The following is a 27,308-nucleotide window of genomic DNA, read 5'->3' on the forward strand; positions in this document are numbered from 1 at the left end:
CTAAGCCCCAGCTCCCCTCCCCTCCCCGGACCGCCCCAGCTCCCTCCTGCCCACCCCCTGCCCCTCCCCTCTCACACCCCACAGCTCCCTCCTGCCCAGCCCCTGCCCCTCCCCCCCTCAGATATCCCACAGCTCCCTCCTGCCCAACCCCTGCCCCTCCCTCCTCAGATACCCCACAGCTCCCTCCTGCCCAACCCCTGCCCCTCCCTCCTCAGATACCCCACAGCTCCCTCCTGCCCAACCCCTGCCCTTCCCCCCTAAGACACCCCACAGCTCCCTCCTGCCCAACCCCTGCCCCTCCCTCCTCAGACACCCACAGCTCCCTCCTGCCCATCCCCTGCCCGTCCCCCCTCAGACACCCCACAGCTCCCTCCGGCCCAACCCCTGCCCGTCCTTCCTCAGATACCCCACAGCTCCCTCCTGCCCAACCCCTGCCCCTCCCTCCTCAGATACCCCACAGCTCCCTCCTGCCCAGCCCGTGCCCCTCCCTCCTCAGATACCCCACTGCTCCCTCCTGCCCAACCCCACAGCTCCCTCCTGCCCAACCCCTGCCCCTCCCTCCTCAGATACCCCACAGCTCCCTCCTGCCCAACCCCTGCCCTTCCCCGCTCAGACACCCCACAGCTCTCTCCTGCCCCTCCCTCTCAACAAGTGGAGCCAGCACCATTTTCCTTTACCCATTTAACCCCCCTGCGGCACCTCACGAGGGGCCTGACTCAAAGCCCCCAGCAGTCAATGGAGAGCCGCCCTTTTGGAGCGAGCTGGACCACCAGTGCAGCCAGACCGGCATTGCTTAGCCAGCTGCTGCAGGGGCCATTTCCAATGTGAGCTGAGAGCTCACCGCCTCCAGCTACAAATGAGAGGCAGAAGCATTTAACCCAAAATAATTTTATTGTTGCTGTTGCTTCTGATACAAAAAGGAATCCACAAAGAGTCGCTCGCTCTGCGGGGCAAGGTGGCACAGCTTCTGCACTGGGTGTGCCCAGCACATCTGAAAACCAACTAGCAAGAAATGTCAATAAACACAAATCTCCACACTAGACTGGAATGAATGAAAACATTTCGCTTTCTCATTTGACACGTTTGGCTCAACACACACACACAAAACCCCACCTCTGCTAATTTATTATTATTAATTTTTTTAAAGCACCCTTTGGTAAAAAAACAAAACAAAAACAGGCCACCTGTCACGTCATGAGGTCTGGTACTCTTGCAAAATCCAGCTCTGTGTTGTTTGCAGCTGCATTATGCAAAAGAGTTTTCAAGTTTGATATTAGCCAAAGTACAGTATACACACACTTCCCCTACATGCCATGTGGTGGCAGCATCCCAGGAAAGAACAGAAATGAAAAACAACCCCCACCCCAAAGTACCAAAAAAGCTACAGGAATATGCCCTCCTCACAACAACGAGCAGTTGTAACATTGGTGGTTATACATAAATATGAAGGGTGGATGCAGTGCAGTAACCCTGACGATTCAGTACCAGCACCAGCTTCCGCGAGCTGAAAGCACCATTGATCTGGGGATCTATCAGGTAGTCTTGTGTGTTACCATGAGTGAATTAGCACCTTTGTTTCCTTTTGCTGATGCACAGTGTTGATGCAGAACCAAAAAACAAACAAACAAACAAAAACAAACCCCAAAACCGACTTACACAAAAAACGGAAAAAAGAGTTTCATGCAAAACTAGAAAATGGCCTTGTAGAAAACAGTCATATGAAAAATCACCCTCTTGGCAGGAGGCAAGGGCTGTCAGTACCAACCTGTTTGCTCAGGCCATTGGCGGCAGCAAGGAGACAGATTCTTTGCAATCTGATTTTGCAGGTTGTTTTTAGTGCATTTAGTTTGTCTGCATTGATCAGAGGATTAGTATTTCTGACATCACGTTGGAGTGACCAGAGCGGAATCCCATATTTGCAAGTGCCCCCGACTGTGGGTGTCTGGCCAAAGGCCCTGAGGTGACTCAAACCAGACACCTCCAAACTGGCACTCCAAATCAGGGACCATTTTGAAAATATGGGCCTAAATGCCCATGAGCCATGTCCCTCTCCCCTGTGGGCCTGCAGTGCCATTTCTAAGCACACCTCTCCTGCTCCTGCTCAGGGGGACCTCTAGGGGAACTCGCAAATACTCCCAGCAGTGGGTCTAGGATCCCCCCACTGGGCCAAATCACCCCCAATTCCTACCAGCAGGAAGGGCCTATCTGTGCTGTGCTAAGACTCACTACATCTCTCGTGGCAATTGAGTTTGTTCAACCACAATCAAAGCATACAACTGTACGCCTCCCCCAAAGCTACTCAGCACCTGCTGGTGACAGAAGAACGTACGTTAACCTCTGCAGTTGCTGGAGCTGTAGGAACAACCCTTCCAAACTCCGCTCTGTGGAGAGGGTGCCAGCAGTACCAGCTAGTATTGCACATGTTCAGAACACTGCGGTATTGAAGCCTTAAACTGGAACAGAAACCTGCAGTCCTTCAGACTGGCTAGCTTGCAGTGTGAGGTTACATGGCATAATCCAAACTGGCCCTTCACTCCGAGTGGGGCCAAATTAACTTTTTTTTGCCATGCAAAGGGACAAACGCAGGACCTGATGGAACACAATATAAAAAAAGAGCGCGGCAGATAGCGAGCAGCCAGTATCAGCTGAGGAGGATTTTCCAGAGCACCATTATGGCAATGCAGAAGCAAAGGAAAAACCAGATACGTTGGGAAATGGCACCAATACAGCAGCTTCTTTAGAGGTCACGTCTGAGCTCTGTCCTCAGCCACCGCCCATCTCCTAGCTTGTGGATGGCGAGCGGCCCCTGGCTGTGGAAGACAGGGAGGTTTCAATGGGAAAATCCTTGTCAGCTCAGACTAACAGTGTCATGTTTAAGGGAAGAGGACAGGGCCGCCCATTGCAGGGGATGAGAGCACAGAGGGAGACACAGCTCCAGACAACAGGGTTTCAAACCATGGACAAAGATTTTACAAGCTCTTTTGGGGGGTTGCTTGGTGCGTAACACAGGTGCTCTGTGAAGCAGAGCAGCCCTTAGCTGCCCAGGGCCCAGTGCTGAGTCCAGGGGCACATTTCCCAGCAGTCGGACAGCGTGGCCGGCGAGGTGCTGGCACAGGGGTGCGGCAATAGCAAAGGGGTTTGTTTCCAGGTGTGGGTGGCGCTGCTAAGAACTGGGCTGTGGCTGGCTGGGTGGCTGGTGGGTTCTCGTGGTGGCTAGTAAAGCTGGAGCTGAAGCCTCATCCTGAGTGCTTGGCCAAGCTCCCCTGCCAAGTAGTTGAGGTCGTTCTTGGCCTCCAGTTTCTGCAGTTCCTTCTTGCGATACAGGGGCACGCTCACGATCTCCAGCAGGTAGGTGCCAGGCATGATCTTCTTGCGGCCGAGGTGCAGGTAGCTGAGTCCTTCTTTCTGGTGGATGCGGAAGTAGCCGTCCTCGTTGCCATGAGAGACCACGTAGCGCACATGGTTTTCGAGGGGCTCTACAGCCGGCAGCAGCTCCAGGATGTGCTCCTTGTGGTCCAGGGCCGAGAGGTTCAGGCTCATGGACAGGGGAGCATCAATGTCCACGCTGGCCAGACTCACTGCGGGCTCCTAGGGAGAAGAAGGCAGGGCACCTTAATGAACCAGCACAAAGGATAGTCTGGCCAGGCCCAGAAAGGCCTGGGTGTGAGAAGGGAGCCTGCCCAGGGCCCCCAAGGCAGCTCGGAGAAGTGGTTCCAGTGTAGGGTTGCCAGGTGTAGAGTTTGACTGGAACGTCCAGTCGAAAAGGGACCCTGGCCATTAAAAGTCCGGTCGGTGGTGCAGCGGGGCTAAGGCAGGCTCCCTGCCTGCCCCGGCTCCGTGTGGCTCCTGGAAGCAGCAGCATGTCCCCCCTCTGGCTTCTACGTGTAGCGGAAGCCAGAGGGCTCTGCATGCTGCCCACGCCCCAAGTGCCAGCTCTGCAGCTCCCATTGGCCAGGAACCGTGGAGCCGGAGGGGGGACATGCCACTGCTTCTGGGAGCTGCTTGAGGTAAGCGCCACCTGGAGCCAGCACCCCTGACCCCCAACCCTGATCCCCCTCTCGCCCTCTGAACCCCTCGGTCCCAGCCCAGAGCACCCTCCTGCATCCCAAACCCCTTATCCCCAACTCCACCCCAGACCCCACACCCCCAGCCAAAACCCTCACTCCTCGGTGCCCCAACCCCCTGTCTCAGCCCAGCCCCCTCCCACACTCCGAACCATTCAGCCTCAGCCCGGGGCCCCCTCTTGCACCTCAAACCCCTCATCCCCAGCCCCACCCCAGAGTCTGCACCCCCAGCCAGAGCCCTCGCCCCTCCCACACCCTAACCCCCTGCCTCAGCCGAGAGCCCCCTCCCATACTCCGAGCTCCTCATTTCTGGTCCCACCTCAGAGCCACACCCCCAGCCAGAGTCCTCCCCGCCACTGAGCCAGCTCGGTGAAAATGAGCCAGTGAGTGAGGGTGGGGAGAGTGAGCAACAGAGGGAGGGGGGATGGAGGAGCGGGAGTGGGGCCTCAGAAAGCGGCGGGGCAGGGGTGGGACCTTGGAGGAGGGGCAGGGCAAGGGTGTTTGGTTTTGTGCAAGTAGAAAGTTGGCCACCCTACTCCAGTGTTGGGGAACCCACGTGCTCCCAGGGCAGCTGCTTCTCTTGCCAAAACATTCCTCAGACTTAGTTTTTCTTCCTGCTTTGCCGGACTCCCCTGGGTGGCTGACCCAGGCCAGTAACTCCTGGCTCTGCCTTGCTGGCCAGCGAAGGTTCTGACTGTGCTTGCTTGGCACTGCCCTGTGGCTTGGGGTACATGCGACCCACACAATAAAGTGAAGAAATGTCCCTGTCGTGCTGAAACGCTAGCTGGCGAGGCAGGTGTTCACAGCTAGAAGGGACCATTAGACCATCGCCTCTGACCCGCTGCATATCACACAGGACAAAGACCCTCCCCTCGGATTGCTGCATCCAGCCCACCAGTGCTTTCAGAAAGAGACGGCCTGCCAGGGGACGGAGAATTCACTCGGACCCTAGCAGGTTGTCCCAATGTTGTTTATTATTGAAGAGGGATACAAATTAAAATGCTCCTTGATCTGAATGAAGTGTACGGATGTGTGCCCATGCACTGGTGCAGGGCTGTCTCCAACGGTGACTGGGAGTGTCACCAAGGCCTGCACTCAGGGTTTGACTCCAGTAGCCCTGGTCTGACTGGGAGAGGGGGGCTCGGCAGATGGCTGAGCTGAGGGACAGGAGGGGTACACAAGTGTTTGTGCAGCACTGAGGACACAGAGTCTGTGATGGTGGCCGGGTCCCTGTCTCCCCTGTGAATATGTCAGGGGGGTGCATGGTCTGGTCCCAGATAATACCCCATACTGTGGGACTCAGCAGCCCCCCAGCCAATGGGGATAGCCCTCTCTCTCTCCTGAGGCACTGAGTCACCAAGCACAGGGAAGGCTGATGGAGTGGGTCTCTCTGGGGAGAGGTCCATCCTGTGACTGTCTCAGTGGTGCTGGGCTGGGGATGCCACACAGCTTTCTCCCAGACAGTCCGTGGGCCTGGCTCTCAGCTTGCCTCGAGCTGTCCGGAGGGCCGTGCATTACCTGGTGCCCCTCAGTCCCGTTGATGCTGCGGCGCTGCCGGCCCCGCTTGGGGTAGCCATTTATCTTGCACTCGTAGCAGGTCTCGGGGGAGAGCAGGTTCTCCTCATCCTCCTCTGGAGGGGCAGGCAGGTAGGAGCCTTTGCCGAAGCCGAGTCCAGAAATACAGTGCCTGGGGCCAGAGGAGTAAACAGTGGGACAGGATTCACTCAGAACCCCCATAACACATGGCGCTCTCTAGTGCCAAGGCCTATGAGGTGGGACCGGGCACACACCCAGGGCTGTGCCTGTGTCTGCCAGGCGGTGGGTGGGGTGTGCAGTGCGGAGCACAACATATGCATATGCTGCAACAAGGAGCCTGGGTTTCAGTGAGGAGAGGGTTAACGGGATGTGCTCCCCTCTGCTGGGGCACTCAGACACAGAACCCCATCCTGGGCAGCACTGGAAGAACCCAGGCAAGCATCCGGGTATGTGTGTGTGCACATGTGTGCAGCTGTGCATGCCTGAGCATGCCTGGGAGCGGGAGCGCACATGGGTGTCCCTGCATGAGCATGCACCCGGCAGTGTGAGTGCACAGGCGGGTGTGTCTGTGGGACTGTACAGACACTCACAGGATACGTCTGAGCTCAGACTGCCGCGGGAGAGGGCTCCGGCACAGAGCTGGCGTGAGCCCGGGGGTCAGCGCCTGCCTAGGTAATGGAGCAGCCCCATCTGCTCACCCTTGTCCAGCTCGGAAGTATCCCCCAGGGCAGCCACACAGGTAGCCCCCATCAGTGTTGGAGCAGCCGTAGCTGCAGGGGCTGCCACCGGCTGAGCACTCGTCCACATCCTGGCACCCGCCGAAGGCCTGGTCGAAGTCGAAGCCGGACGGACAGACGCACTTGAAGCTGCCCAGAGTGTTGTAGCAGGAGGCGGAGCCGCAGGCAGAGGGGCTGGAGCACTCGTTTTCATCTGGAACCAGGACAGAGCAAAGGGCTCAGGCTCCTGGAGCCCAGCAGAAGGGGACGGCTGTGGGTGGGAGACCCTGCTAGTGGTCACTGCTCCAGCTCCCCCTCCCTCCATCCTCTGCCAGTGAGAGTAACGAGCCCCCGGCTGAGCCCCTTGGCCAAACACCGGCAGCTGGGCTCCCTGCCCCAGCTCTTCAGTCACCAGGAAAAGGAGGAGGTGAAGGACAACATCTTCCTACAGGGGGCCTAGCCCCTCCCTTAGGTGCCTACCGGGCTGGTCTGCTGTCGGGAATGTGGAGCAGTGTAGCGGGGTGGTCCTGCCTGGACGGGCTGAAAGCAGCCCGGGAGAGGGCTGGGGCAGAGAAAAGCTGGGCTGATGGGGCAAGCAGCCACAGCTGCAGCCAGTGCAATCAGGGCCCAGCTGGCCCTTATAAGAGGGCCGGGGCCAGAAGCCAGAGAGACTCTCTCTAGCTTTGAGAGGGAGGGACCTGGCTGCAGGGAGCTGAGAGAAGGGACCCGGAGTGGAGCAGGGCTGGGGGAAGGCCAAGGGAGCTGGGGAGCTCCGGCCTGGAAACACCCCCAGGCTGCAGCCTAGTGGAAGGCCCATTAGATATTGGGGTTGCAGGGGGCAGCTCATGGGTAGGCAGAGGCAGCAGGTCCAACCCTCCCCACCTATGATGAGTGGCTTTTATGCTGCAGTCTGCCCCAGGGAGCAGGGGCTAGATGGTGACTGGCAGTAGCCCACGACTGAGGCAAGGTGAGGATAGAGTGTTGGGGGTTCCCCTGGGTGGGGAGACCCTGAGTCTGTGGGGATATTGCCAGGGGGCAGCACCCCAAAGACAAGGGGCATCGGTTCCTGGGCGGGACATGGTGCCAGTGGCAAGCAGGACACCGGCCTGCAGAGGGCGCTCCGGAGCTGGGAAAAGAGCTAATTCCCAGGACACCAGCAGGAGGCGCCGCAGGGGTGAGTCCTGCCCCGTTACAAGCAGCCAGACCCTCTGCTGGCATCTGTGGTGGGAGCAGCAGGAACTCGCAGGCGAGTGTGCGAGCAGACTGGCCCAGCGTGGGCTGTGCACCAAACACAGAGCGCTTGTCTCTCTGCTCCCCGAGGGCGGCCTGGTGCCCAGCACAGGGTCTGCAGCAAACCCAAGGTCCTCGGGTTAATGACAAACACAGGGAAGTTGCTGACCTGCCAGAGGTGGAGCAAGGAGTCAGCAGCTCAGCTGGGAGCAGCCTCCCTCCCCTAGCTAGTACGCTGCCCCACACGGGAGCCCCCCCCACACCCTCAGTCCCACACTCACCCACACACTGGTTCCACTGGTAATGCTGCACATAGCCCTGAGGACAGCCACAGCGGTAGCCTCCCAGGACATTCTGACAGCCATGCTGGCAGCGATGGTTTCCGTCGCACTCATCCACATCTGATGGCACAAACAGCACAGAGCGCCCGTCAGATACCTCCCGTCAGCTCCAGCAGCAGAGCCCAGAGAGCGGCAATGCACAGACACAGAGTGCCCATCAACTCCCACAGCCCAGCAGCAGAGCCCAGCAGGCAGCAATGCACGGACACAGAGTGCCTGTGAGACGCCTTCCGTCAGCTCCTGCAGTCCAGCAGCAGAGCTCAGTGTGCAGAGCCCAGACAGCGGCAATGCACAGACACAGAGCACCCGTCAGCTCCCGCAGCCCAGCAGCAGAGCCCAGAGAGCGGCAATGCATGGACACAGAGCACCCGTCAGCTCCCACTCTCTGGTAGCAGAGCCCAGCAGGCAGCAATGCACGGACACAGAGCGCCCGTGAGACGCCTTCCGTCAGCTCCTGCAGTCCAGCAGCAGAGCTCAGTGTGCAGAGCCCAGACAGCGGCAATGCACAGACACAGAGCACCTGTCAGCTCCCGCAGCCTGGCAGCAGAGCCTGGAAACCAGCAATGCACGGACACAGAGCACCCATCAGCTCCCACTCTCTGGTAGCAGAGCCCAGCAGGCAGCAATGCATGGACACAGAGCGCCCGTGAGACGCCTTCCATCAGCTCCTGCAGCCCAGCAGCAGAGCCCAGTGTGCAGAGCCCAGACAGCGGCAATGCACAGACACAGAGTGCCCGTGAGATGCCTCCCGTCAGCCCCCGCAGCCTGGCAGCAGAGCCTGGAGACCAGCAATGCACGGACACAGAGCACCTGCTTGAAGGGGCTCTCAGGAGGGCTCAATGGGACCAGCTTCCCTGGCTGCACCCCCGCCAGATCCCTGGTCACTAACGACTCTGACTTTAAAGCAATTGCGGCAAAGTCATGACTGGCCTTTGTGATCTAGGGCCTGAGTCCTGGCGCCTTTGCTGCTCGCCCCTTCCTGCCCAACAGGGACAGCCAACAGGTCTGGTGCCTAAGGCCCAGCCCTATTGTCCTGTCCCCATGCTGTGGGCCCATCCTCCTTGGGAGACAGGGACATGGGCCACCACACGAGCTGTCTGGTGAAGTCCTGCCACTGCTCCTCTCTGGGCAGACTGGGCTCCCTCTGACTCGCTGTCCTGGAGGAGGGAGGGCTCATCCCCCATGCCCAGCAGAGGACTCGGCCCCTGCCAGCACCACGCTGGGGTGGTGGGGCAGTGAGGGTCAGACTCTAATCCCGCGCTTGGTCCCAGGGGTTAGTGAGGATTGAGCTGGGGCAGGAGTGGACTGTCTCTGTCGCAGGCCCTGAGCCCCTGGCATCCCCTCACTGGCTGCCTTTGGCCATGCTTCAGGGCCCATTGGTCTGCCTTAGTTCACTCTCGAGGGGTTTGTGGCTCTGATGTGTGTCCCCTATTCTTGTGGCAGTGAGAAGTGACTGCTTCTCTAGCGGGCGTGGGTGAGTGGCTTGTTTCTTGCTGCCTGGGTTGAATACTGGCTTCTCTTCTCCACTCTCAGAAGCACTCCGTGTGGCAGGTTTTGCCTGGTCCGAGGTCAGGCACCTTGATTATACACATTCACAACTCATGCCCCAGGCGCTGGGCCCTGGGCAGCAGCTTGCGCAGCCCATTCTGTGATGAGTGTCTGCAATGGGCTAATATTGCAGTGGCCCGACTCGCACTCTGCTTTGCTTTCCCAGGGCTGCACTATAGAGAGAAGTTGCCCTTGTGTCCACCCCTTGTGTTGTGAGTGTCCAGGAGATCCTGGGGTGGGACAGGGCCACTGGGGCCATCTAGCCCATCTCTTGCACCAAGGCAGGGGGATCTCTGCTCACCCTTGCCTCATCTCACCTTGAATCCCTGCCAGGATGCTGATTCCAGCCCATCACATGACAGACTGTTCTAGTGCCGTGTGATGAAGAGTGCCGTTCAACTGCATCACACAAAGGCAGAAAACTAAAAAGTGACAGATTGTATATGTGCTTGTACACAAATGCTAGAAGTCTAAATAGAAAGATGGGTGAACTTGAGTGCCTGGTATTAAATGAGGCTATCGATATAATAGGCACTACAGAAACTAGGTGGAACAATGAAAATCAATGGGACACAGTAATTCCAGGGTACAGAATATATATGCATGACAGAATAGGTCGTGTGGGTCGGAGAGTGACACATGTCCAGAAAGGGTGCTGGATGAATGACCCAAATTCAACCTTTAGGGACATATTACTAGATAATGTTTGTGGTTATATATGGTTACATATATATTGTTAGAGGTTAACGATGCAGTCAAACAGTCCCTGTCTATGCTGTGTTCTGTTAATTCAGAGATAAAAACGAGATCTTGACATTTAAATGAACTGTAGATATAGTGATAACACTGTATTGATCTCTCTTTGAAGTATATAGCAGATCACCTGCAAATGGTGCAAAACAGGCAATTACCTTATGTTAATCCGTGTAGCTAATTACCAGTGATGCTTAGGAAATAGGTCTACTTCAGAGTCCAGATGATTGCCTATTGTTCAGCTAAGAACTCCAAGCTGTCAAGAGAAGGCCTGGAACTGTATAAAAACCTCTTGGGTCCTGATCCTTTTGATCTCAGATCTGCTGGATGCTTTACACAGGGGAAGCTTATATCATAAGACTGAGATCTCCAGTCTCACCTGGATCACCCTGGATATGAACATTGGACTATAACCTATGGACTAATTCTGAAAGAACTCTTTGCAATTACAAAGATCACCATCTCTACTATGAATCTGATCTCAGAACTGTACTCAGGTCTGTATGTATACTGATCCTTTAAACAATACTCTCTCTCTTTTCTTTTAAAAGAAATTTTAGTTAATAAGAATTGGCATGTATTTGGTTAAGATCTGAAATATTCATTAGCTTGGAAGGTAATGCGTCCAATCCTTTGGGTTTAGTAGAACTTTCTTATATGGTGAATAAGATTTTCAGTAATCCTCATCATATTAAACTTGAATGTCTGGGTGGAAGCCCAAGGCAGGGTTGCTATAAGGGAACTGTGTCGTTGGCTTCTGAGCTACCAGTAAGGTATTGTAGAAGCTGTTTTGTGCTGACTTGGTAAATCTAAGTATTAGAATATCCACCAGCTTTGGGGATTCTCTGCCCCATTCTTTGCAGTTTGCCCTAACTAAATAACCTCACAGTGGCCCCCCTGGCACCATGGTCACAATATGAAAGAAAGCATTGAGTCAAATATAGTAACAATCTTAAATGAATCAAACTATATCATGGAATCTCTCTGGATAGACATCCCATGCTTGAATAATAAAAGTATAGCAGTAAGAATATACTGCCGACCACCTGACCAGGATGATGATGGTGATTGTGAAGTGCTCTGGGAGATTAGAGGCTATAAAAATAGAAATCTCAGTAATAATGGGGGATTTGGACATGTCACACTGGACATGTCACCTCAGGAAGGGATGCAGAGATAAAGTTTCTTGACACTTTAAATGACTGCTTCTTGGAGCAGTTAGTCTGTGAACCCACAAGGGGAGAGGTAATTCTTGATTTAGCCCTAAGTGGAGCACAGGATCTGGTCCAAGAGGTGACTATAGCTGAACCACTTAGCAACCATACTGTAATTAAATTTAACATCCCTGTCAGGGACAAAAACCCAAAGAAATCCATCACCGTAGCATTTAACATTAGAAAGGGCAGAGACAGAAAAACAAGGAAGCTAGTTAAACAGAAATTAAAAGGTACAGTCACAAGAGTGAAGTGCCTGCAAGCTGCATGGAAACTATTGAAAAGCACCATAATAGAGGCACAAATTAAATGTACATCCCAAATTAAAAATATGTAGTAAAAGGATCCAAAAAGTGCCACATGGCTAAACAACAGAGCAAAAGATACAGTTAGAGGCAAAAAAGTCCCCTTTAAAAATTGCAAGTCAGATCCTAGTGAGGAAAACAAAGAGGAGAATAAACTCTGGCAAGACAAGTGTAAAAGTATAATCAGGCAGGCTAAACAAGAATTTGAAGAACAACCAGCAAAAGACACACAAAATGTATAAGTACATTAGAATCAGGAAGCCTGCCAAACAATCAGTGCGGCCACTGGACAATCAAGGTCTAAAGGAGCACTCAAGGAAGACAAGGCCATTCAAGAGAAGCTAAATGAATTCTTTGCATTGGTCTTCATTGTGCAGGATGTGAGGCAGATTCTCACACATGAGTCATTCTTTTTAGGTAACAAATATGAGGAACTGTCCCAGACGAAGGTGTCAGTAGAAGAGGGTTTGGAACAAATTGATAAATTCAACAGTAATAAGTCACCAGGACCAGACGGTATTCACTCAAGAGTTCCGAACGAACTCAGATATAAAATTGCACAATCAGTTAGGTTAAATCAGCCTCTGTACCAGATGACTGGCAGATAGCTGATGTGACCCCAATTTTTAAACAAGGCTCCAAAGGCAATCCTGGCAATTACAGACTGGTAAGTCTGACTTCAGTACTAGACAAACTGGTTGAAACTGTAGTCAAGAACAGAATTATCAGACACATAGATGAGCATGATATGTTGGGGAAGAATCAACACGGCTTTTATAAGGGGAAATCATGCCTCACCAATCTATTAGAATTCTCTGAGGGTGTCAACAAGCATGTGGACAAGGGGGATCCAGTGAATATAGTGCACTTGGACTTTTAGAACGCTTTTGACAAAGTCCCTCATCAAAGGCTCTTAAGCAAAGTAAGCCGGCATGGGGTAAGAGGGAAGGTTCTCTCATGGATCAGCAACTGGTTAAAAGATAGGAAACAAAGGATAGAAAGAAATGGTCAGTTTTCTGATTGGAGCAAGGTAAATAGTGGTGTCCCCCAGGGGTCTGTACTGGGCCCAGTCCTATTCAACATATTCATAAATGAACTGGAAGAAGGAGTAAACAGTGAGGTGGCAAAATTTGCAGATGATACAAAACTACTCAAGATAGTTAAGTCCCAGGCAGACTGTGAAGAGCTACAAAGGTATCTCACAAAACTGGGTGACTGGGCAACAAATTGGCAGATGAAATTCAGAGTTGATAAATGCACCATAATGCACATCGGAAAAACGAATCCCAACTATACCTATAAAATGATGGGGTCTAAATTAGCTGTTACCATTCAAGAAAGAGATCTTGGAGTCATTGTGGATAGTTCTCTGAAAACATCCACTCAATGTGCAGCAACAATCAAAAAATCTAACAGAATGTTGGGAATCATTAAGAAAGAGATAGATAATAAGAGAAAATATCACATTGCCTCTATATAAATCCATGGTATGCCCACATCTTAAATACTGTGTGCAGATGTGGTTGCCCCATCTCGAAAAATATATATTGGACTTGGAAAAGGTTCAGAGAAGGGCAACAAAAATGATTAGGGGTATGGAACGGCTTCCGTATGAGGTGAGATTAAAAAGACATGGAAAAGAGATGACTAAGGGGGGATATGATAAAGTGCTATAAAATCATGACAGGTGTGGAGAAAGTGACTAAGGAAGTGTTATTTACCCCTTCACATAACATAAGAACAAGGGTCACCCAATGAAATTAAAAGCCTGCAGGTTTAAAACAAACAAAAAGAAGTACTACTTCACACAACACAAAGTCAACCTGTGAAACTCGTTGCCAGACGATGTTGTGAAGGCCAAAAGTATAACAGGGTTCAAAAAAAACCTAGATAAATTCATGGAGGACAGGTCCATCAATGGCTATTAGCCAAGATGGTCAGCGATGCAAGCCTATGCTCTGGCTTTCCCTAGCCTCTGACTGCCAGAAGCTGGGACTGGATGCTGGGGATGGATCACTTGATAATTGCCATGTTCTGTTCATTCCCTATGAAGCATCTGGCATTGGCCACTGCCGGAAGATAGGATACTAGGTTAGATGGGTATGGTCTTCTTATGCTTCATTGAACTCATGGCCAGAAAGGACTGGCCTGACCCTCAGCTTTCATCATCTGAGTCCTGGGCTGCATGGGCTGCTGGCAGTAACTCCTTGCACCTGCATGCTAATGACAGGCCCAGAGCCAGCTTTTCTCCTGGCTGCAGAGTGATCTCTGCTACCCTCTCATCACAGGCCAGAGATCGAAGGGTGCCACACTGTTTGCACTGACAAGCATCTGAAAAACCAGGTTAGCCAGCACTGGCTGTACTTAGACCTGCTCCAGGAATGACAAGTGGACTCGGAACACTTCCATACCGGGCATGCTTGGAGACAAACACCTACCTTCACAGTTGATACCAGAGTTGTCCAGGGAGAATCCTTTCTGGCATTCACAGTTATAGCTGCCTGGCGTGTTCTGACACTGGCCTTTGGCTCCACACAGCGTGGGCTGGGCTGTACACTCGTTATTGTCTGTAAAACACGAATTGCTTTGTATGGCAGACTGGCCCGGAGCTTGCCAGCTAAAGGCCCTTTCCAAGGGAGGTCTCAGCACATGTTACCTGCTGCAATACCATGGCGAGGAACAGAGACAACAGACTTGAGGAAAAGAGTGGAAGGAAAAGGGCACAGTTTGCAGCAATTCCCTAAAGAGCAGCAGAAATACACATAGACTCATAGACTTCAAGGTCAGAAGGGACCATTATGATCATCTAGTCTGACTCCTGCACATCACAGGCCATAGAACCTTACCTGCCCACTCCTGCAATAGACCCCTAACCTCTGGCTGAGTCACTGACGTCCTCAAATCTTGATTTAAAGACTTCCAGTTACAGAGAATCCATCATTTACACTAATTTAAATCTAAAAGTGACCTGTGCCTCTGGCTGCAGAGGAAGGTGACCCTCCCCCGCCCCCCGGTCTCTGCCAATCTGACCCGTGGGAAAATTCCTTCCTGACCCCCGACACGGCAATCAGTTCAACCCTGAACATTTTCACAAGACCCAGCAGCCAGACACCTGGGAAAGAATTCTCTGCAGTAACTCACAGCCCTCCCCATCTAGTGTCCCATCACCGGTCATTGGAGATATTTGCTGCTAACAGTTGCAGACTGGCTACATGCCATTGTGGGTACTCATATTATATCATCCCCTCCATAAACTTATAAAGCTCAGTCTTGAAGCCAGTTAGGTTTTTTGTCCCCCACTGCTCCCCTTGGAAGGCTGTTCCAGAACTTCGCTCCTCTGATGGTTAGAAACTTTTGTCTAATTTCAAGCCTAAACTTGTTGATGGCCAGTTTATATCCACTTATTTTTGTATCCACATTGGCGCTTAACTTAAACAACTCCTCTCCCTTCCTGAGCGTGCATCCCTCAAATGTATTTAGAGAGAGTGATCGTATCTCCCCTCAGCCTTTGTTCCTAAGGGCATCACCTTGCACTTCGCACTATTCAATTTCATCCCATTTCTATTACTCCAGTTTTCAAGGTCATCCAGATCTTCTTGATATTCTGGTCCTCCTCCGCATTGACAATACCCCCCAACTTTGTGTCATCTGCAAATGTTATTAGCGCATTCCCACTTTTTGTGGTAACGTCGTTAAGAAAAATGTTAAATAAGATTGGTCCCAAGGCCGATCCCTGAGGAACCTCCCTCCAGCCTGAGAGTTCACCTTTCCCTATGACCCCTTTAGCCAGTCTTCCTTTTAACCACTTCCTTATCCACCTTTCAATTTTCATATTAATCCCCATCTTCTTCAATTTAACTAATAATTTTCCATGTGAAACTGTACCAAATGCCTTACTGAAATCCAGATGGGTTAGATCTACTGCATTTCCTTTCTCTAAAAAATCAGTTATCTTCACAAAGAAGGAGATCAAGTTGGTCTGACACAAACTACCTTTTGTAAACCATGTTGTATGTTATCCCAATTACCGTTAACCTCTAGGTCCATAACTTCTTTCTCTTTCATAATTTGTTCCAAGACTTTGCATACAGTTGAGGGCAAACTAACAGGCCTATAGTTTCCCAAATCACTTTTTTTCCTTTCTTAAAAAATAGGAACTATATTAGCAATTCTCCAGTCATAGGGTCTGACCCCCGAGTTTAGACATTCATTGCTACTGGGCTTGCAAGTTCATGTGGGAATTCCTTTTATGGTCTTGGACGGAGATTATTTGGGCCCCCCGATTTAGTCCCATTAAGTTGTTTGAGTTTGAATTCCACCTTGGATGTGGTAATTTCTACTTCCGTATCCTAATTCCCATTACCCACCCTGCCACTGTCCCTCAGCTCCTCATTACCCCTATTTAAAACTGAGGCAAAGTATCCGTTTAGGTGTTGGGCCATGCCTAGATTATTTTTAATCTCCACCCCACCCTCAGTGCTTAGTGGTCCCACTTCTTCTTTCCTTGGTTTTTTTTTATTTATATGGCTATAGAACCTTTTACTATTGGCTTAAATTCCCTTTGCAAGGTCCATTCTGCTTGGCTCTTGGCAGTTCTCACTTTATCCCTACAATTTCTGACCGCCAAGAGCTAGTTTTCCTTGCTGATCCATCTTATTTTCCACCTTGTAGGCTTTCTGCTTTCTCTTAATCACCTGCTTGAGATGCTTGTTCATCCAGCTTGGTCTGAAACCCTTCCCTATGAATTTTTCCCTGTGGTTGGGATGCAGGTGTCAAATAGTTTCTGCAACTTTGAGTTAAAGTAATTCCAAACCTCCTACACATTCAGACCCTTGAGTTCTTCGATCCAGTTCACTTCCCTAACTAATTCCCTTCACTTTTTAAAGTTTGCCCTTTTGAAATCAAGGCCCCTAGCTGCAGATTTATATTTGTTTAGCCGTCCGTTTAGTTTAAACTGAATTAGCTCATGATCACTTGAACCAAGGTTGTTCCCTACAACCAGGAGGGGAGAGATAGCTCAGTGGTTTGAGCACTGGCCTGCTAAACTCAGGGTTGTGAGTTCAATCCTTGAGGGGGCCACTTAGGGATGTTGGGGCAAAATCAGTACTTGGTCCTGCTAGTGAAGGCAGGGGGCTGGACTCAATGACCTTTCAGGGTCCCCTCCATCTCTATGAGATAGGTATATCTCCATGTATTATATTTTGTGAGGTTCTCACTACTCACCCATACCAAATCTAAAATGGCTTTACCTCTTGTTGGTGGTCCAGACCCTGCAGTCAGTGCTGCTGGTGGCAGGGGTGGGTGGGGCTTGCTAGAGCTCCCGTTACTCACCGATGCAGGAGGAGTGGTGCTGAGTGAATCCAGGGGGGCATTTACAGTTGAACCCGCCGATGACGTTCACACACAGGAACTGGCAGTTGTGCTGCTTGGTGGAGCATTCATCCAAGTCTAAGGCAACAAGCACAAGCCCACGTACCGATAGTTAGCCCTGACTGTCTCGCATTCGTGTTACTATACTGATCAATAGGGGTCCTCTGAGCCGCTCTGTACCAGGCAGCCAGGACCGTGCGGAGCCACACTGCCCCAGGGCAGGCCAGAGAGGCAGGAACTGGACTGGGACTGGCCCTTGTGCAGGGAACACACCTGTGGCAATCTGTGCCTCACACTCGACCCTGCCCTGGTACTTGTGCCCTGGCCCTACTTGCAGAAGCATGTATCAAGGCATGTAGAAGAGAATGAAATTGTTCACTGCTTCATGGAAATCTTTTCCACTTGCTGCATGACCCCGGTCTCACCTTCCCAGAGCTCCTGCAGGGCATGCATGCCCCCAGCGAGATGCACCAGTATCCGAGAGACGGCCACAGCCGCTAACCCTAACTAAGCCCAGCACACCAGACGCTTGGTTGGCAGCAACAGCTATGGTGCTGAGTGAGAGCTGAGTGTGGCCTGATGCCCCAGGGATGCAGGCATCTGCACCGGTGTGTAAGGCACGGGCCCCAGGAGAGCAGACACTGGAGGGTGAGGTCAGGCTGTCAGCCCCAGGGGCCTGAGAACAACACAGATGCCGTACAGTTGTAGTAGCTGGCTCAGGAGCTTGCACGCTGTCGGGGAGGCAGCACAGGGCCTGGGAGCTCCAGGTACTTGTTTATTCAGCAGAATATTGCTGAGGAGCCAGGAGAGAGGGTGAAATCCTGATCCCATTGACGTCAATGGGGCTGGGAGTTCAGCCACACACACTCCACTGCGTGTCCTTGTGTCACTGCACTTGGGCCCGGAAGCTGAATGACAGCAGAGAGCATGACCCCAGGGACACGGCTCCCCTCAAACCAAGCGATGGTTGTGCAGCCTGCGCTGCAGCACAGGCAGAGGCAGGGCAGGGCCTCTGCTACCTCCTGGCCTTGGGCCGGTACCTTTGCAGGTCTTTCCGTCCTCCTGGAGGATGTACCCCCTGGGGCAGGAGCACTGGTAGCTGCCCTCTGTGTTCTTGCAGATGAAGTTACATGGCTTAGGAGACTGGTTACACTCATCCAGATCTAGACTCAAGAGAAACAGAGCAAGTCAGCAGGAGCATGGCTGTGGGCTGAGCTGGGTGATGGCCCGATGGAAACATAAGGACGCTCATCAAATGGAACTTCCTGCTTAACCGGCTGTTTCCTACCTGGGGCCTGGTGACTCAGCCCAGAAGAACACCCCCCACCCCCCGACAACAATGGGCAGTGGAGGTCACTTGGTGCCCGGCACCTTCGAACTACAATTAGAGACGCCTTCCCGTCCCTTTGCCAGGGGAGCGAGACGTGCTCACAGCGCGTGCCCTGGTGTGAGGGGGGTGTGATAACCTCATGCCGAAGGGCCTGACTTGGACAGGCGCAGCTCACTGACACATGGACAGCAGGCTGGGTTTGCAGTGACTGGAGGACTCATTGCGCCAGGGCCCATGCTAGGAAGAGAGCAGGTGACGGATACTCCTCACCTAGGCACCTTGCTGGGATATGCTGGGAAGAGACCCCAAGCTGGGAGTGGGGAGCACCTCCAGTGAAAGGGATCTGCAGCACAGTGCCCACTGCAAGTCATGCCACCTGTGTGCCCAGGGCTCTCCATGTCTCCTCGGTGCTGTGGGGGAGCATTGCTGCCATGGCTGTCCCATTTCCTTCTTGCTGCAATCCTGGGGGCTGGCTTGGTCTAGGAAGGCCTCTGGGTGCTGGCCTCCCAGGATGTCAGCTCAGTCAACAGGGCTGGTCAGGGGCACATTGGAGAGCAGCCCCTAGCTCTGAGTACATGGCTGCTGGTGACAGCATTCTCTGTGGAGGGCCTCAGGCTCTTGAATTTATTCCCTGCATTTGGGCAACGCTCTGTGCTTGTGATAAAAGAGGCAAAAACTCTGTGTGTGTGTGTGTGTGTGTTTGTGTGTGTGTGTGCGCCTGGCATGGAAACAACAGGGTTAGCCAGCATGTGACCGAGACAGGAACATGACCTGGAGACTATGGGGTTAACCAGTGGCCCAGAGACTATGGGGTTAACCAGCGTGTGACCGAGACAGGAACATGGCCTGGAAACTATGGGGTTAACCAGTGGCCCGGAGACTATGGGGTTAACCAGCGTGTGACCGAGACAGGAACGTGGCCCAGAAACTACGGGGTTAACCAGCATCTGACTGAGATAGGAACATGGCCCGGAGACTATGGGTTAATAGGAATGTGGCCCAGAGACTAAGCCGGGCAGGTTGTTTGTGCTGGGGAGTGTGGGGCAGTGCCCCGCGCTGCAGAGGGCTGGGGACAGCCCCTGTAATTCCAGCTGCATGGCAGGCGGACAGGAGAGCTGCAGGGCACAGCCCAGGGGATGCTCTCTGGGCACTGGGAAAGCCAGGGGGTGCCGTGTCGGACTCACCCACACAGGCTGTGCCCGTGATGTCGGTGGTGTAGCCCAGCTTGCAGTGGCAGCGGAAGGAGCCGATGCTGTTGATGCACTGTCCATTTCTGCAGAGGTTGGGCAGCACCTTGCACTCATCGATGTCTGGAGGAGGGAGGGACTCGTCAATCAATGTGCCAGGGCACCCAGCCTCTGCCTGCCATGGTGGAGGGGTTCAGCCTCCGCACTGGGCAGGGGCCGTGTGCAGTTGCTCCACCTCAGGGGGAGCTCTGAGGGCTGTGCCCTGGGGGGATCAATCCTGCCCTCCCCAGAGGAGTGCACACACAGTGCCTGCCCTTTGAGGGTACAGCCTGCTCCAGCTGGTGCACCCAGCCTGCACCCATCCCCCGTAGGCTGATTTGGGACCCTGGGTGCCCTAGGGCAGCAGACACTGCACTGGCCTGGCACTGGCAGAGCATGTACAAGGGAGAGGTGCTGCTGCGCACTCATTCCAGAGACTGCCCACGCTAACATGGATACCAAGGGCTAGCAGACGCCATGTGCAGTGCAGCGCCACTGTGTGGCCATGCCCGGCCCATTACCCAGTGCATGTGTGTTACACCCGCCTGCCCCCATCCTGCAGGCACTGAGCAGCCTGGCACGTACCTCGCCCATCGGTGGTGTACCCAGGCCCATGTGGACACATCTTTTTGTGCTGGGTGGTTCCCGGGAGTGGGCAGAGCTCACACTGGGTCCCCCAGCCGCGGGCACCATTGCAGCAGCACTCAGACTTGGTGACCGGATTGCGGTTGGTGGAGGACATCTGGCACATGGTCTGCAGCACTTCAGTGAAGCAGAATCCCTGGCGGGTGTCTGAGCAAAGAAAGAGAGGAGTGCAGTGACGGGGACGGAGCCAGCGCCAGCCACGACAAGGGAGCTGGAGACAGTGGTGGGAGAGGACAGCTGGGCTTGCAGCAGGTAGAAGTGCTGCTTGACATGTCTGTATTCAGGGCCCATAACTGGCTGTGGATGGGGTGTGACCAGCCCCAATGTTATGTACAGGTCTGCTCTGCAGCTTGGGGGATGCCGGTAGGCAGAGCTGGTGTCAGATAGGCCAGCCTAGCATCTCAGAGTCACGTCAGGGGCAGACCCTCTGGGGAGCTGGGCCAGGATTGTTCCCTGCAGAGCATAGCTAGTGCTTTGTCCACTCTAGCCTGGAACCTCCAGCCCCTCCATGTCTGCTTCTGTGAGCCCTCGGCCTGGTGCGATCTCCCTGAGCCAACCTGCATGGAAGTTCCTCTTTGGGTATGTTCACACTGCAGCTGGGAGGTGGGGTTTCCAGTGTGGGTGGACAGACTGATATAAGCTCAGATTGAGGAGTGTGCTAAAAATAACAGCATGGACATGGCTTGAGCTAGCTGCCTGAGTCCAAGCCCACCTGCCTGACCCTCCAGCTCTGACCTCAGGACGCCAGCCCAAGCAACCACCCTTGCCCCAATGTCTATGGCAGGGGTCGGCAGCCTTTCAGAACTGCTGTGCCGACTCTTCATTTATTCACTCTAATTAAAGGTTTCATGTGCCAGTCATACATTTTAAAGTTTTTAGAAGGTCTCTTTCTATACGTCTATAATATATAACTGAACTATTGTTGTATGTAAAGTAAATACGGTTTTTAAAATGTTTAAGAAGCTTCATTTAAATTTAAATTAAAATGCAGAGCCCCCCGGACCGGTGGCCAGGACCCGGGCAGTGAGAGTGCCACTGAAAATCAGCTCATGTGCCGCCTTCAGTACACGAGCCATAGGGTATGGCTACACTTGCAAATTTGCAGCGCTGCAGCAGGGTGTGAAAAAACACCCTCTGCAGCGCTGCAAATTGCGGCGCTACAAAGCGCCAGTGTAGTCAAAGCCCCAGCGCTGGGAGCGCGGCTCCCAGCGCTGTCCGTTATTCCCCACAGGGAGCTGGAGTACGGACAGCGCTGGGAGAGCTTTCTCCCAGCGCTGGGGCTTTGACTACACTTAGCGCTTCAAAGCGCTGCCGCGGCAGCGCTTTGAAGCGCTAATGTAGCCATAGCCATAGGTTGCCTACCCCTGGGCTATGTAATGGAATGCTAAACTGTATTACACTGTTCAGCCACTAGATGACACTGTGTGTAAAATGCACAGGCTAAGCTAACCTCAGCCAAACCTGGGGGAGCATTAAAGGATCTTATAATGAACAAATCTGGTGTCTCTCTCTCTCAGAAGGATGCTGAGTCGTCAGTCTCTAGCTGATACAGAAGCTTGACCTGCTAGCTGCAGCCTTGCAATATACCACACAGAAGAAGCACATGACATGAAGTCAGAAGTAAACTAGTGCCGGGGAGAACAGACAGCAGGAACAAAGCAACACAGGTCGGAGGATCTCATCAACACGCCACTCTTCAGTGCCCCAGAGACCTTCAACATTGCCAAACTTTCACAATGAACAGACTGGAGGCAGTATTTTGCAAGATTTCAAATTGCTACAAAGCTGTATAAAGACACTGGAGATATTCAGATATTTGCTTTAATTTATGCTATGGGGAAGCAGGCCGCAGCATAACTTGAAATCCTTTGAATTTATTGAAGACAGTCACAAAGCTGACCATGAAACTGTTCTGGCTGTGTTTGATGCATATTTTTATACCTTTGAGAAATGTGGTTTATGAAAGAGCATTTTCTCACCAGAGAATTCAAGAACCAGGAGAAAATGTTGAATGTTTTCTAAGAGCTCTGCAGGCATTGGCTGAAAACTGTGATTTTGGGAAAGCAAAACACGAAAATATCAGAGACAGGCTGATTGTTGGGTTCACAGATAAAAGCCTTTCACAGGAGCTACAACTGAAGAAAGATTTAGCCCTAGTCACGGCTATCCAGATAGCAATGCAGGCTGAACTAGTCAAACAACAAGACAAAAGGCAGGAGCAATTTGAAAAACCTGACACAAACTTAGAAGCTGTAAACAGACACTGGAGTATTTGATGGTTTAGACACAACAAATCCTGCATCTTGGCAGGGGGTTAGACTAGATGACCCTTGCGGTTCCTTCTAACCCTATAATTCTTTGATAAAACCTCAGGCTAAGAGGGACAAATTCCAGTGTACATGCACAGGGTGTGGAGAAAAACGTAACCCAAAAGAGGATATATGGCCAGCCAGAGGCGCAAGGTGTAATACATGCACAAACTATGGGCATTTTGCAGCTGTTTGCAGCATCAAAGCAGCCAGGGAGTAGACTCATATTACAGACAATCAAGAGCCGTTGTTTCTGAGATCTATCACGTGTGACCACACAGACCCTGCCTGGAAAATGAAACTGAACATTCATGGAAAGACAACTGACTTTAAAACCGACTGAGGAGCTGACATCACAACCATCTCAGAAGGGACTTACAATCACCGCCAACCCCTTCCAGAGCTGAAGTCACTGGACACAGCTTTGACTAGCTCTGGAGGTATTCTGAACTGCATGCGTCAATTTACCACAGAAACAGCTTACAAAGACCAAAGCTTTGCATTCAGAGTGCATGTGATCAAAGGATCAAAGACCAATGATCTTCTCCGCCACAGCATGGCAGCCAGGATGGGCCTAGTGAGAAAGGTGGAAGAACTCAATGGAGGATTTGATATTAGTGGACTTTTGAAAGGAGATCCACTTAAGTCATTCCAAATGAAATATGATTTTGATCACATTACTAGCAGTCCACATTACCCACAAGTCAATGGAAAGGCTGAGAGAGCCAACAAAATCCTACAGCAGCAAGATCCATTCCTTGCTCTTCTGAGCTATAGATCAACACCAATAGCAACTACTGGATACAGTCCAGCACAACTCCTCTTAGGGAGACAACTCAGAACTGCTGTTCCAACTTTGGAAAATAATCTATTTCCAAAGTGGCCAGACTTGAAGAGAGTAGCTAAATCGGATAAAAAGGCAAAAAGATCTCATGAACACTTTTACAACAGACTTCGCTCATTAGAGAACAGAAGGATCTAGAACCTGGGGACAGCGTCTGTGTCAAATTGGATGGAGAAAAAGGATGGACAATTCCAGCTGTTGTGAAGAAAAAAAAGTCAGTGCCTAGATCATTTGTGATTGACACTGACAGTGGAGAGTTCAAAAGAAACCATTGACGTGCCTGACTAACCTAATTGCCTTCTACAATGAGATAACTGGCTCTGTGGATGAGGGGAAAGCAGTGGATGTGTTATTCCTTGACTTTAGCAAAGCTTTTGATACGGTCTCCCACAGTATTCTTGCCAGCAAGTTAAAGAAGTATGGGCTGGATGAATGGACTATAAGGTGGATAGAAAGCTGGCTAGATTGTCAGGCTCAACAGGTAGTGATCAATGGCTCGATGTCTGGTTGGCAGCCGGTATCAAGTGGAGCGCCCCAAGGGTCGGTGCTGGGACCAGTTTTGTTCAATATCTTCATTAATGATCTGGAGGATGGCGTGTACTGCACCCTTAGCAAGTTTGCAGATGACACTAAACTGGGAGAAGTGGTAGATACGCTGGAGGGTAAGGATAGGATACAGAGGGACCTAGACAAATTAGAGTACTGGGCCAAAAGAAGCCTGATGAGGTTCAACAAGGACAAGTGCAGAGTCCTGCACTTAGGATGGAAGAATCCCATGCACTGCTACAGACTAGGGACCGAATGGCTAGGCAGCAGTTCTGCAGAAAAGGACCTAAGGGTTACAGTGAACGAGAAGCTGGATATGAGTCGACAGTGTGCCCTTAGGCATTTTGGGCTGTATAAGTAGGGGCATTGCCAGCAGATCGAGGCATGTGCTCATTCCCCTCTATTCGACATTGGTGAGGCCTCATCTGGAGTACTGTGTCTAGTTTTGGGCCCCAAACTACAAGAAGGATGTGGAGAAATTGGAAAGAGTCCAGTGGAGGGCAACAAAAATGATTAGGGGTCTGGAGTACATGACTTCTGAGGAGAGGCTGAGGGAACTGGGATTGCTTAGTCTGCAGAAGAGAAGAATGAGGGGGGATCTGATAGCTGCTTTCAACTACCTGAAAGGGGGTTCCAAAGAGGATGGATTTAGACTGTTCTCAGTGGTACGAGATGACAGAACAAGGAATAATGGTCTCAAGTTGCAGTGGGGAAGGTTTAGGTTGGATATTAGGAAACACTTTTTCACTAGGAGGGTGGTGAAGCAGTGGAATGGGTTACCTAGGGACGTGGTGGAATCTCCTTCCTTAGAGGTTTTTAAGGTCAGGCTTGACAAAGCCCTGGTTGGGATGATTTAGTTGGGACTGGTCCTGCTTTGAGCAGGGGGTTGGACTAGATACCTCCTGAGGTCCCTTCCTACCCTCATATTCTATGATTCTATGATATCTACACCATGTTCCTCAGAAAGAACAATCCATACCCGGCAGAGCATTACAGGATCTTACAGTGAACGCTCTGGTGTTTATGTCTCTGACAAGGAAGCTCTGCAGCCAGTCCGTACCTGGGACAGGAGCCTGACCTGCTGGTAGCAGCCTGCTCCCTACCGTGTACAATACACAGCAGTCCACATTGCTATTTTTAGTGCACTAGCTCTGCTCGAGCTAGCATGAGTCCGTCTGCCCATGCTAGGAGTCCTACCTCCCAGCAGCAGAGTACCCATATAACCTTAGAGACTCACCGCTGCCGTGCTGCTGGCAGGAACTCTTGTTTAGCTGTGTATCAGAATCCCTTTCCTCTGTCCCCTTGTAGTGCCAGACCCTTGTACAGCTAGAGAGGGCCCAGCCCAGTGGGGGCACTCCCAGAACAAACAGGTAACTGCTCGGGGTGGGCCCTAGGCCCTAAACTAACCTTCCCAGGGACCGACAGGGCAGCCCTTGCTCTCCCGAGAAGCCTCGCTGACCAACAGCGCTAGGAGTGTCCAGGGCCGGCTCTAGGTTTTTTGCCGTCCCAAGCACACACACACAAAAAAAAAGAGGAGCGCAACTGCTGAAGCGAAACAAAAAACAAAAAAAACCCTCCGGAATGTCTCCCCTGAAGTTGTGCTGCCCCAAGCACATGCTTGGTTTGCTGGTGCCTAGAGCCGGCCCTGGGAGTGTCACACCCTGAGTGTTGGTGTGACACTGCAGCCCCCTCTCCTCTGCCCAGCCCTTTCCCCAGGCCAAGTAAGGGGAAAGGTCCTGAGCCAGGAAGTTTCTGGGCTCCGACTGGAAGCTGAAGCAACATCCACAAGTCAGCAGGGAGCTGGAGAGAAGCCCAAGGAACTGTGGAGAGCCGCACGTGGAACAGGCTGTGACTGCCGGACGACACAGGTGGGCGCAGGTCTGTGTGGGACGTATGTGGGAGCAGCAGTGGCTGGGCGGGGAGCCAGTGCAGTGAGAGACACTGAGCCGGCCTGGAACCCTGCAAGTGCCTATTTGCTGGAGTAGAGACTGGACTGAGAGGGCGCCCCAGGCACTGCGCTGGAAGAGCCCTGGCTCCGCACTGGACTGCCAGGGATCCTAACAGGAAGTGCTATCGCTCACTTTGAACGCTAAGTGTTTACGCCTCTGTGCGTAGGGTATCTGCAACCCTTCCCTTTCCTGCCAGCCCTAGGAAAATGCCCTCTCCCTTGCCTTGGCCTGTGTGGGCTGGTTCCTGGGTCCCAGCAGGGCTAGCGCCTGCCTGCGGGGTCTGGCTGCTGAAGCACTGAGCGGTGGTACAGCTGGGCAGCCCCAGTAATGACACATCTCCCTTTAGCCCAGCCAGCTCTGGCACTCCTTGCTCAGCCCCTGCACAATCTGCTCTTGGCACTGCTGTCCTGGGGCAGAGCTGCCCAGATGGACACGGTGCCCCAGGGGAGGGGGACAGAGAGGCATCAGTGCCTCCCAGATTAGCGATACGGGGGGCCCAACGTGCCAGCTGAGCCTCTGAACAGCAACGCCATGCTGCAAACACGCAGCCCATTCATCCCGGGCTCAGCCCGGGCTCCCGGCACCTCAGCTCATCCAGGGGGAGAGGACTAGACTGGTGTGTGACTTTTCCACTCCCACAGGCCCAGACAAGCCCCCCTGCTTCCAGAGCCAGATTCGCTCAGCATGGGGAGGAGCTGTGTGAAGCTGTGCACGCTAATTACCGATGCATTCGGTGCCTGAGGCGCTGGCTTGGAAGCCTTCGTTGCAGTCACACCGGTAGCTGCCCACGTTGTTAACACAGCGGCCGTTGGGGCAGATCCCCGGCTTGGTGCGGCATTCGTTCTCATCTAGGAGGAAGGGAATTGGTGAACGGCTCGGACACAACATGTCTGTAGACGCGGGTTCCTGAGAACCAGGGGCCACCGCTGGGCGGGATGGAGCCGCAACAGCACCACAGCAAAGCAGCAGACTCTTCCCAGGAGAAGGTCTAATTTACCCCAAAAGCTCCGGATGGCTCTAGCGTGCCCCAGCACGTTCCAGCTGTTACACTGGGGGATCACGGAGTGCAGTGCTCTCCGGCTACACCGCCCTCCTCCCTCCTCCTGCCCTCAACCTGCCTCTGGGTCCAGGGGCTGGGCAGCAAATTCCTGAGGGCAGCTTTAGTGCCCTTTGTGCCCATGTGGTGGCACAAGGGGACATGATGCAGGCCAGGACTGGCCAGGATTCCCCAGAGTAACTCAGATGCGGACACTTCTGACAGCTCAGTGCAGGAGGGGGATGTGCAGAGGGCCTGGGGAAAGGCCACAATCAAACGCTGCTGGGTCTGACCATGGGCTGGGACCCTGGCCCTGAACATGCCTTTGGGCACTAGTGCAACAGGA

At 52.6% G+C, this 27,308-nt stretch overlaps 1 protein-coding gene across 2 annotated transcripts in view; it reads right to left on the reverse strand.

Moving 5' to 3' along the window:
- Window positions 1-885: 885 nt before the first annotated feature.
- Window positions 886-27,308, reverse strand: part of FBN3 (fibrillin 3) — a 320,779-nt gene continuing 294,356 nt past the window's right edge. For both annotated transcript variants that reach the window (XM_044998744.1, XM_044998743.1), the window contains 10 exons: window positions 26,649-26,774; window positions 20,219-20,425; window positions 19,592-19,717; window positions 18,118-18,240; window positions 17,039-17,155; window positions 14,146-14,274; window positions 7,828-7,947; window positions 6,299-6,530; window positions 5,583-5,751; window positions 886-3,588 (listed from right to left, as the gene is read on the reverse strand). In XM_044998744.1, the coding sequence (XP_044854679.1) occupies window positions 3,214-3,588; window positions 5,583-5,751; window positions 6,299-6,530; window positions 7,828-7,947; window positions 14,146-14,274; window positions 17,039-17,155; window positions 18,118-18,240; window positions 19,592-19,717; window positions 20,219-20,425; window positions 26,649-26,774 (1,724 nt within the window). In that variant the 3' untranslated portion in view covers window positions 886-3,213. The remainder of the gene's footprint in view (window positions 3,589-5,582; window positions 5,752-6,298; window positions 6,531-7,827; window positions 7,948-14,145; window positions 14,275-17,038; window positions 17,156-18,117; window positions 18,241-19,591; window positions 19,718-20,218; window positions 20,426-26,648; window positions 26,775-27,308) is intronic.

This window comes from Mauremys mutica, chromosome 24 (assembly GCF_020497125.1).
Source record: "Mauremys mutica isolate MM-2020 ecotype Southern chromosome 24, ASM2049712v1, whole genome shotgun sequence".
NCBI classification, from domain to species: domain Eukaryota; kingdom Metazoa; phylum Chordata; order Testudines; family Geoemydidae; genus Mauremys; species Mauremys mutica.